Genomic DNA, 11372 nt, shown 5'->3' on the forward strand with positions numbered 1-11372 from the left:
GAACGTGTAAAACTGGTGACACTGGATCCGTCACCTTAGAGTGGATGAGGGAAGCACCTGGAGATCAGCTTACTAATTCTAGGGGCCGATGAATTATTCACACCACCATTAACTTGGAGGCCCTTTCCACCTCACCTCCCTTTCCCCTGCTGCAGACCCTCAGCTCCGGGCCTGCCCAAGCTCTGCAGACCTGTGGGGGCCCCGGAGAGGAAATGCTGGCACAGCTGGGGTCCTGTCTGCTGCTGGCAGTGGCCCTGCTGGGCCCAGGCCCCAGGGCCCAAGCCATGGAAGGTAGGTGCTCCTGGGACAGACAGGACCTGGCGGGAGGGGAGAGGGGAGGGGAGGGGAGGGCCGCCAGGGTCCCGGGAGGTTTCTGTGTGGGAAGACTGGAAGCAGGAGCCCCTTTCAGGGGAGTTGGCTGAGTTGAGAATGCATTTGTTTCTGAGATAGGCGAAGACAATATTTGTTGAGTGCCTGCTGCGTGCTGGATGTTTTACATATATGATTGCATTCAATCTTTACAACAAACTTCAAAGGAGACATTAGTCCCCCACTTTACAGATGACGAATCCAAGAGCTAGAGGTGTTAAGTCACCTGTCCAAGGCTGCATGGCTCCCGGGGGTGAAGGGAATAGTCCAGACAACTATTAAAGGTTTATTGCCAGGCGAAGGAGTCTTTATTTTCCTCCTGAGAGCCTGCTGTCCTTCCCACTGCCAGCCAAGTGAAATCAAAGTTCCTTATTATGGCATTCAATCCCCTCTGAGTCCTGGCCCCAATTTCCATGTCAGCCTCAGTTTCCCACATCCCTTGGGCTTCCCATGCTCTGGCAGGGGAATTGCAGCCCTTTCCGGAGATGCCTCGCCCTCAGGGATCTTAAGCCCTGCTTGCCCCTCTGCCTGGAAGGTCTCGTTTCTCTTTTTCCACCTGAGAACCTCTGGCTCATCCTTCGAGCTCAGATGAAGTGCCGCCTCCTCCAAGAAGCCTTCCACATCCCTCCAACAACCTCAGAGATGCCTTCACTGGGGCTCCTAGAGCTCCCACCTGCACTGTGGTCCCAGGTGGCTGTGCGCTGCTCTGACCTGAGCGATGTGTGCCTGTCTGTGAAGCTGGGGTGATGTCATTCCCCCTCCTACAAGGGGCATGCACGTACGTGGGGGCTCGGCAAACAGTCATCAGTGTCTCACTTCCTGCAGGCTTAAGTGGGGCTCAGGGAGGAATCGTATGTAACTCACCGGTCACCCGGTCGCTGGCAGAGAGGGGATGGGCACGCAGGGTCTCAACCCATGCCTGGGTGGTGGGGGGAGCTGGCAGTTCCTATATTCCAGCCACCAGGGCTTCAGTAGCCTTGGGGTGACCCTGGGGTCAGCGTGCCTGGCCAGGTCGCAGTGGACGAGGCCTCAGCCTGTGCTGGTGCCGGGCGGCTGGGCTGAGGAGCTCTGCTCTAACGCTCTCGCAGCTTTTCCTGCCCCATGGGCAGGGCCTGGAAGGACAAGGACAGTCTCTGGACAGAAGATCCCTTTGTCCTCTTGCCATAAAGGCACGGATAAGACGCCATTCCTGCCCTGTCCTGCCGCAGGGGCCGGGCGGGGAGTCGATAACCTGACCCAGGTGTGCATCTGCGCGGCCTTTGCCCAGCCTTTACCCTGTCAGCGTTCACAGCCGCAGCTCACAGGCGTCATCACCCCCTCACAGATGCGTGCCTGAGGTCACGGAGGCTAAGCCGTCGTGTGTCTGAGCCTTGTCCACGCCATTTTCTGCCCCCAGATCTTCCCCAACCGATGAAACCACCTCATTCATCCTAGTCAAACTCAAATATCACCTCCTCTGTGAGTCTTACCCCTTCCCTAACACTGGCCCCATGAAGGCTGGCTTCCCTGCCCCGGACCCCAGAGCCCCCGTGTGGCCTCAGCACAACCACACTGTGTGGCTTCGTCTCATTTGCCTGACTCCCCTCCCCCACCCCACTGCGAGCTCTCCTGGGAGGGGGCCATCCTGAATCGGCACAGGACAGGTGCAGGGCACATGTTTGGCCAAAGCGTCTTCTCTTACAGGGACTCTAGTCAAGTGTATTCTTCAGGATGACTTTGGTTGCAAGTGAAACCCAACCTGGATGCGTTTCAGCAAAAAGAGGAATGCATTGGCTCTGTAGGCGGCGGGGGCAGGAGTGTACCGAGCTGGGCTCAGGGATCCTGGCAGCCAGGGACTCTTGGCACCAGGGTCGTTTCCACTTTTCACATTGTTCTTCCAGTCCGAGGACAGGATTTGTCCATAAGCTCCGAGCACAGTCCCACTGAGGGCCCCCACTCTCGCCCTAGGGACCAGGAGGGAAAGGATTCCCGTCCAGACATTCTGGCCCGGCCCGGAGCACACACCCACCCTGCGAATCAGTCATGTGGAGGTGGTGGGAGCCCCAGAACTGCCTGCTAGAGTCATGCGTCCACCCTGGGGCAGGGAGGAGGAGAGAGGGTTACCACATGGAGGGAAGGGAGGGGAGCAGTGTCTAAAAGAAGGGTGTGTTGTTGCAGGAGGTGGAAGAAGGGGTGCTGGGCGGACCAAAGCAATAGATGTCAGCCATGGCAAGTAACTTCCCTTTCTGGGGCTCGGTTTTCTCATCTGTGAAATGAGTCAATAGCACCTGACTTGCCTATTTCATGGGCTGTCGTAAGGATTCCATCAGATCATTCACTCATTCACTCATTCATTCACGTAGCAAGTATACCCTGAGCGTCTGTTTGTGCCAGGTGCTGGGGATGCAGCAGGACACAAAACAGACCAAACCCCTCGCTCTCATAGAGCTTACGTTTTTGTGGAGGGAGACTGACAATGAACCAAATAAACAAGTCACATAAACGGCATGTCAGGAGGTGATGAATGCTTACGGAGAAAAATACAGCACTAAGGGGAAAGACGGAATCCAGGGGTGGGGAAAGGGCCTCAGCTGTAAGCAGGGTGGCTAGGGACGGCCTCGCTGAGAAGGTGACCAAGAATGTGCTGGCTACTTTTTAAGGCTTTTAATTATGGAAAATTTCAAACATACACAAAGTAGGGAAAATAGTATCATGAATCCCTGTGTCTCCATAACCATCTTCAACCATGACCAACATTCTGCCTGTCAGGTTTCTTCTATCCCACCCATCCCCACTGGGGGAGCGTGGAGAAGTCTAAAGCCAATCTCAGATGTCATATTGTTAATATTTCACCCATAAATATGTCAGGATATATCCCTAACACAGAAAGACATAAAACTATATATAACCCCAGTACCGTTATAATGGTATAATAATTCCTTAATTTTATCTACTCTCAGTCCATGTTCCATTTTCCCCAATTATTAATGCAAAAAAAAATCTTTTTACAGTTGGTTTGTTCAAATCAGAATCCAAACAAGTCCATACACTGCATTTGGTTGATATTTGACTCTTTTAATGTAAGAGTTGTGCCTCCTCCCCACCCCCCATCATTTATTGGTGAAGCTCCAGCGCGATCCACCCGCCTCGGCCTCCCAGAGTGCTAGGATTACAGGCATGAGCCACCGCGCCCGGCCTACAGTGTCATTTAAACTGTTCTCTAACTTCCATGTTCACTCTGGCTTGTACACACATCCAGAGACCATGAGATTCAGCTTCCTTTTTTTTTGAGAAGACTTTATAGGTGGCGTGTGTACATCACATCAGGAGGGCACCTGTGCTCCACTTTGATGCTAAGATTCATCTGTGGGTTCAGGGCTTGTCAGCCTGATCTATCTGTTATAAAATTCCCTATTAAGTTAACTTCTTGGGTATTTGTTTCATTATAAAAATTTTCAAACATTCAGCTAAGTTGAAAGTATTGTACAGGGAATGCCTATATACCAGCCATCTAGGCTTTTACCTCTCATTAACTTTTTACTCAGTGATTAGAACAGACTTTGAGGATGTTGTCTAGATCCACTATTTCATTAGGGTTTGCAAAATTATGATTTTCTAATGCTGTTATTCTTTCTGAAATCTTCTGTAAATAACCACTTTCTCTCACCAGCTATTTGGTTATCCGGAAATCCAGTCCATACAAGAAAGGCCAAGTAGATGTTTAATTTCTTTTCCTTTCTATTAACCAATTTTCAAAAAAAAAAAATGAGTCAGTGCCCCAGCAACCTCTCCAAGAAACCAATGAGTTCCTTTTTAATTTCTTTGAGTTGCATTATGAATTCACAAGTTTTTATAAAAATATTTGATGTGTTGCAATCCACTGCAATCACTACTCTTTTTTGATGCTCAGATTGTACCTTCTTTAGCCAGCCCTTCAAGTAGGTTCCTGTGTCTTTTGACACAATCCCAGCAGTCTTTGGCAGCTTCTTTGCTGTCTGGCATGGCAAGATATCTAAGTATATTGCGTGTATTTCCTGTCCTAGACCTGGTACCAGCCATTTCTCTCAGGAGCCCTGGTTCATTTTAGCTGGACAGAATAATCCTAAAGCCTAGGGATGTAAAATGCTGCTGGGATATCATTCCTTCTAGGTCTTTCTAGTAAACAAGAGCTAGGGACTAAATTTTTTTTAGAAATAAAAATCAATCAAGTCCGTATTGATACTTTGAATTCAAATTAAGGATCACAAGGGTTTTACTTATATTTGTCTCTCTTGCACTGAAAATCTTGATTTCTATTGACATTAACATACTTATTTGCTTTATTTTAATATATATGGTACTTTCAAAATAACAATATTTAATATTATTACTAATAGTGAGCTGAATATAGTTTAAGATTTCTTTGCAGTTCATTTTGTCCTTGAGATAAACCCTACTAGGAATGCACAGTCAAAAAAAAACCATATTTCTGGCCAGGCCGAGTGGCTCACGCCTGTAATCCTAGCACTCTGGGAGGCTGAGGCGGGTGGATCGTTTGAGCTCAGGAGCTCGAGACCAGCCTGAGCAAGAGCGAGGCCCCGTCTCTAATAAAAATAGAAAAAAAATTGTCCAAATAACTAAAAATAGAAAAAATTAGCCAGGCATGGTGGCGTGTGCCTGTAGTCCCAGCTACTCGGGAGACTGAGGCAGGAGGATCGCTTGAGCCCAGGAGTTTGAGGTTGCTGTGAGCTAGGATGACGCCACAGCACTCTAGCCCAGGCAACAGAGTGAGACTCTGTCTCAAAAAAAAAAAAAAAAAACATATTTCAAAGTCATTTGAAATCATTTTTCCCCATGTAACTGTGCCTCCAACTTGATAAACAGTTACGTTTATTTGTTTTAGTTTTGGATATTTAGGGGTTACTTTAAATTTATTTTGATCTTTTAAAATTCTATAAAATTATTTTATGTGATTACAAAGTCAAAGGCACATTTAAAGAGGCCCAGCAGTCACGCTAGCTTCCTCTCCTCTTTTTACTACTTCCCTGACAGAGAATTATTCTTATTAGTTTCCTTCTATTGTTTTCTTGTGTTAAATACAAGCAACTATGCACATATAAAAATGTCCTTTTAACATTGCAATAGACTGTGTACATTTTCACTCAGAGGTTACTATTATTATTAATCTTTAAATTCCCTACCGCACATATCTGGAGCCTAGCATATAGTAATGTTTTATCTAAAATTATAGGCCCAAGCCAGGTGCAGTGGCTCACACCTCTAATTCCAGCACTTTGGGAAGCTGAGGCAGGAGGATTGCTTGAGTCTAGGAGTTCAAGACCAGCCTGGGCAACATAACTTTTTGTCTCCACAAAAAATTTAAAAAGTAGCTGGGCATGGTGGTGCACACCTGTAGTTCTAGCTACTTGGGTGACCGAGGCTGGAAGATCCCTTTGCATAAGCCCAGGAGTTGGAGGTTGCGGTGAGCTATGATTGTGCCACTGCACTTTAGCCTGGGTGACAGAGCGAGACCCTGACTCAAAATAAAATAAAATAAAATAAAACAAAACAAAATAAAAGGCCCAACCCCAACTCTTCCTATTTCCTTTCCCTGCTTGCTTTTTCTCCATAGCACTTATCACTATTTTATTTGCTATTTTATCTACTGTGTTTACCGTCTGTCTTCCCCACCAGAATGTTAAGTTCCATGAGGGCAGGAAGCTTTGAGTGTTTTGCAACACTCTGTAACCCCAACACCTAGAGCAGTGCCTAGCACTCAACCAATATTTGTTGAATGAGTAAAAGAATGCTTGATAAGCACTTGAAGAATAAGTAAATGCATGAACAAATTAAAAAAAATAAATGAATTGATTCAGGGCCATGGCCTTGTGCTCTCTCACCCCGTCCCGGAGACCCAGCTGTGTGGCCTTGCCACAGGTGCCCAAGACCCCAGCACTCACTCCGAACCATCCTTCTCTCTTGCCCCAGGTGTCAAATGTGGGGGTGTGCTCTCGGCACCTTCTGGAAACTTCTCCAGCCCCAACTTCCCTAGACTATACCCCTACAACACGGAGTGCAACTGGCTGATCGTAGTGGCTGAGGGGTCCTCTGTGCTGCTTACCTTTCATGACTTTGACCTGGAGTACCATGACACCTGCGACTTCGACTTCCTGGAGATCTACAACGGGGCCTCGGCGGACAAGGGCAACCTGCTGGGGAGATTCTGTGGCCAGGTGCCCCCGCCGCCCTTCACCTCCTCCTGGCATGTCATGTCTGTCGTCTTCCACTCGGATAAGCACGTGGCCAGCCGCGGCTTTTCTGCGGGCTACAAGAAAGGTCAAGGAGGGACTTGGCAGTGGAGAGGCTGGCCCTGGGGTGGAGGTGGGAGGGGAGCAGTGGGGCCAGGTGAGACCTGCAAGCTCCTGGCATCTCAGCGCGCAGGCCGCTCTGGAAGGAACTTGCATGGCCCTGCTCTCAGGGACAGCTTATGGGGCAAAGGCAGCTTCCTCAAGGTCCAAGACCACTCTTGTAATCTTGTGCATTTCTCCTGGGGCCCCCAGAGGGTCTCACCGTGTTCAGGAACAAGGCCTCTCACACTCTTCTACCCTTGTCCTTCTTGCCCCATGTCACGGCATCAGGCCCCAGGGGAGGACACCATTGCTGCCCCCGCTGCTGCTGCTACTACTGCTTTCCGCAGCATCTCACTCCTTTGCAGCGCAGGAATCCCCGCCCACATCCTTTAACGAGGGTGTGGGTGGAGCTGGTGACTCTTATATCATGGGTCCCTAACCCCTCCCTCTCTCCCTCAACCAGGCTTGACACCTGCTTCTCAGTCTAGTGGAGGGAACAGAGGCCTTGCTCCTCTTGCCCTTCTCCTTATCTCACTCCTCCTTGTCCTCAGGCTTCTGTGCACAGATGCAAACCTCCTCTTTCCTCCCAAAGCCCAAACCGAAGGCCTTAATCATGTCAGCTCAAACAGTGGACAGCCACAGAGGCTCCTGGTCCACAGAGCCCACCAACAGCAATCCTGGGGGACTCAGGTGGGACAGCTGGTCCCTGCTACATTTAGAAGCATAGAATTGTAGAATGCTAAAAACACAAGAATCATAGGCTGATCTGATCATGCTTTTGGAATTTTAGACCCTTAGATTTTTAGAATGTCAGGATATCAAAGTCATAATATCATAGGCCATGTTTTCCAACATTTAAAAAAATAGAAATACCCTTATATCAAACGGAACCTTACATTAATCCCTGATATACAAAAGAGGTAACAGCGATGTTTTAGCGGTATGCATTTATTTTGTAAGTTTATATTTTTAACATTTGCTTCTTATAAGCTAACCACTGAAAACACAAGTCAATATCGATGGTCTCCAATGAGTTAAATTTTTACACGTAAGATATGTGACTGCGGGTGCTGTCGTTTAATTACATTAAAGGATAGTTTGAACTACCGCGTCAGAATGCAATTTGCCCCAGATGTCAGCAGGTGCGCCAGGGTGTCCGCTGGGGAGCCCCAGAGCACAGTTGGAAGCCTCTGCTAAAGCTGGCGGTGTTGGAAGGGATCTCGCAGACTGTCTAAATCTGCCCTCTCCTTTCACAAACGACAAATCTGAGACCCAGAGAGGGAATGTGCCTTTGTAAGGTCACACAGCTGGGCCAGTGCTGGGACAAGAGGCCAAGTCCCTAGATGCCCAGTACAGAGCTCCGGTCACACAGCCATGCCACGGGGTGAGATTCTGGAGTCCTGAGTGCACCCGCCCTGCTGGTGACTGCCAGCAAGTCCCCTGCCTCATTGTTGCGTTGTCCAAGCTGGCCCCCAATCACTTTCGGCAGCATCTTCTCAGCCTCCTCGTGAGTCTGAGCTCAGTGGATCAGGCTGCGTAGGTCTTATAATTTCTCATGTTCCCATGAAGCTCAGAGAGGCTGGGTTACTTGCCTAGGGTCACATAGCTAATATAAGGCAGAGCGAGGAGGCCACTTATCTTCAGATGTCACACCAACCTCTACTTCATCAGATCCTCTCTCTCGGTCTCGGTTTCCTCGTCTGTTAGGGAGGTTTGGTCACATTCCTGAACTCAAGCCCCCCGGCCTCTGTGCCCCACTGGCCTGGTAGCAGTGGAAAGCGAGGGTCACAAGGGTCATTTGCAGAGGCTACACAGTGCTCTACAGTTAGTCTTCCTTGGTTCAGATCCCACTTTCCCAGTTACCAGCCAGGTGACCTGCTCTCGGGGCCCTGACCACATCCCTGGGGCCTTGCCACTGCAGTGTGCTCCCACCAACCTCACATCTCTTTGTTGGAGGATTTTTCTCTGAAGTCTCAGCAGGTCACCCTCAGCCCCCAGCAGCCCTCAGCCTGGACTGTCCCTCACACCTGGGATGATGCCACTCTGACGTCTGTGCTTGACATGTCCCCAGCAGGGCTCAGTAGCTGGCTTGGCCACACCTCTCCTTCCCTGTCTCACTCTCTCACTCCCCACCTGGGGTCCCCTGGATCTCCCAAGTAAGCTCCTTGCACTCAAATCCTTGTCTCAGGGTCTCCCTGGGCAAACCCAAACTCAGACAGCTTCTCTGCACCTCCATTTTCTCCACTGTAAAATCGAAGAAACAACAGCCAGTCCCTTGTGGGGTTACCAGGCAGATTTTAAAGGATGGCTCAGGTGCTGAATGCTAGCACGTGCCTGCCACTCGGCAAGTGCTCAGCGGATGGCAGTGAGGCTCCCACGAGATGCCTGGTGTCTGGTCCCCAAGCGAGGAGGTCAGGAGCCGCAGGGAGAGAGGAAGGTCAGTTCAAGTGTGCTCTCTTACAGATGTGTGTGGTGGTGTCCTGACCAGCCTGTCGGGGGCCCTCACCAGCCCTGAGTACCCCAACAATTACCCCAACAACGTAGAATGCCGCTGGGTGATCCGGGCTGCCGGCCCCGCCACCATCAAGCTGGTGTTCGTGGACTTCCAGGTGGAGGGCAATGAAGAATGCACCTATGACTATGTGGCTGTGCTTGGGGGGCCTGGCCCTGCCCGCGGGAACCACTACTGTGGCAGCACCCGGCCCCCAACCCTTGTGTCACTGGGCCACGAGCTGCAGGTGGTCTTCAAGTCCGACTTTAACATTGGAGGCCGGGGCTTCAAGGCCTACTACTTCTCAGGTAGGAGGGGCTGTGGCTCCACTTGCCTCCCCATTACACTGTGGGGTCACAATTTCCTGCCCCCAAGGGCCTTGGGCTTTCTGCACTCTCCCTGCCTGGCCAGTGCCAAGGCATAAACATGTCACCTCCTCTGCGAAGACTTCTTGATTCACTCAGAATTAATCCCTCCCTTTGACTCCTGTTAGAAGCCTTGTTCACAGTGTGTTCTAACATTTACCACTTCTGTATGTGGTTTGCATGTTAATCTCCCCTGCCCGACTGTGAGTTCTTTATGGGCTTATCTTTGTACCTGGCGCCTAGTAGGTACTCAATTACTATTTGTACGAATGAATGAATGAACTCACCGGGAGTTCAAAGTCTAATGGGGGAGATGGATGAGGAAACCAACAAGGAGAGCCCATTGCTATCTGTGCAGTCTAAGAGTAAGAAGCATGGACGACCACTTAGAGGAGGAGAGAATTGAGCAGTGCCTTGAAGGAGTTAGCCAGAGGCAGAAGGAAGGGAAGGGTGTTCCTAGCAGGAGGAACAGCATGTGCAAGGCATGGAGGACAGAGCGTGTTTGGTGTGCTCATAGCACCAGGAGATGTTTGGTAAAGCGGCAGTGCAGGGGTGGGTGGGGCAACCAAAAAGGGGAGAGGCCAGGCCATGAACTTCATTGTCCGTCAAGCCAGGGCGTTCGGGGTTAGCTCTGAGGACAGTGTTAGGTGTTATTATTGAATTCCTAACACTCTTGAAGGGAGTTGTCAATTGAGATGAGGTTCCCAGCTCTCAGCTAGTTTCAGTTGAAAGTCAGCTTCGGGATCAGCGGTCTGGGGTGCTGGCCATGTGCCCACAAACTATCAGTGGCTTTAGGACCCCCGTAGTGCCCGTGGCCTCAGCTGTAACTGCAGAGGGTGACTTCTCCCTTCTGCCCCTCCTCACCGTTGCTCCTTCCACCCCGCCCTCGCCCACCCAGGAGAATGCCAGGAGGTGTACGTGGCTGTGCGAGGCAACTTCTCCAGCCCACAGTACCCCAGCTCCTACCCCAACAACATCCGGTGCCACTGGACCATCCGCCTGCCTCCCGGCTACCGGGTTAAGGTATTCTTCCTAGACATGGACCTGGAGGAGCCCAACAGCCTGACCAGGACCTGTGACTTTGACCACCTGGCGGCCTTTGACGGGGCCAGTGAGGAGGCACCCCTGCTAGGGAATTGGTGTGGCCACCACCTGCCGCCACCCGTCACCTCAAGCCACAACCAGCTCCTGCTCCTGCTGCACACGGACCGCAGCACCACCCGCAGGGGCTTCTCTGTGGCCTACATCGGAGGTCAGCCAGGGCTGAGGGCGTGGGTGCGCTGGTGGGTGGGAGGGAGGCTTTGCAGCCTCCTTCCTCCATCCCACCAGCTTGTCCTGCCCCCCGGGAATGGTATACCCCAGTGCCTACCTCTCGGCCGACTCCTGGGACTCTTGAGGCTGTACCAGTACGGCCCTTATTCATTTCTTGCTCCTAACTCCATGAGTCCTGACTCTCCCATCGGGCTCTTTCCCCAGGGGTCCCTGGTCCCTCTTATACTGTGGTTGATCCCTGTATCCAGAGGTAATAGGCAAAACATGGTAATGTTGATTATGGTCAACAATTGGTATAACCATGGAGATGCCTACCAGCCCTGCTGTGTCATTCAGAAATACTGATTGAGGCCAGGCGCGGTGGTTCACGCCTGTAATCCTAGCACTCTGGAAGGCCGAGGCGGGGGGATTGTTTGAGCTCAGGAGTTCGAGACCAGCCTGAGCAAGAGCGAGACCCCGCCTCTACTAAAATTAGAAAGAAATTAATCGGCCAACTAAAAATATATAGAAAAAATTAGCCGAGCATGGTGGTGCATGCCTGTAGTCCCAGCTACTTGGGAGGCTGAG

The 11372-nt window shown here is 50.7% G+C and overlaps 1 protein-coding gene across 1 annotated transcript in view; it reads left to right on the forward strand.

Annotated features, from left to right (window-relative positions):
* Positions 1-212: 212 nt before the first annotated feature.
* CDCP2 (CUB domain containing protein 2) overlaps positions 213-11372 on the forward strand; it is a 15994-nt gene continuing 4834 nt past the window's right edge. Inside the window, 6 exon segments of the mRNA XM_012639339.1 lie at positions 213-291; positions 6316-6663; positions 9141-9476; positions 10432-10799; positions 10802-10939; positions 11010-11055. Of these exon segments, the coding sequence (XP_012494793.1) occupies positions 213-291; positions 6316-6663; positions 9141-9476; positions 10432-10799; positions 10802-10939; positions 11010-11055 (1315 nt within the window).

The sequence above is a fragment of the Propithecus coquereli genome, unplaced genomic scaffold, assembly GCF_000956105.1.
Source record: "Propithecus coquereli isolate 6110/MARCELLA unplaced genomic scaffold, Pcoq_1.0 Scaffold14, whole genome shotgun sequence".
Classification (NCBI taxonomy): domain Eukaryota; kingdom Metazoa; phylum Chordata; class Mammalia; order Primates; family Indriidae; genus Propithecus; species Propithecus coquereli.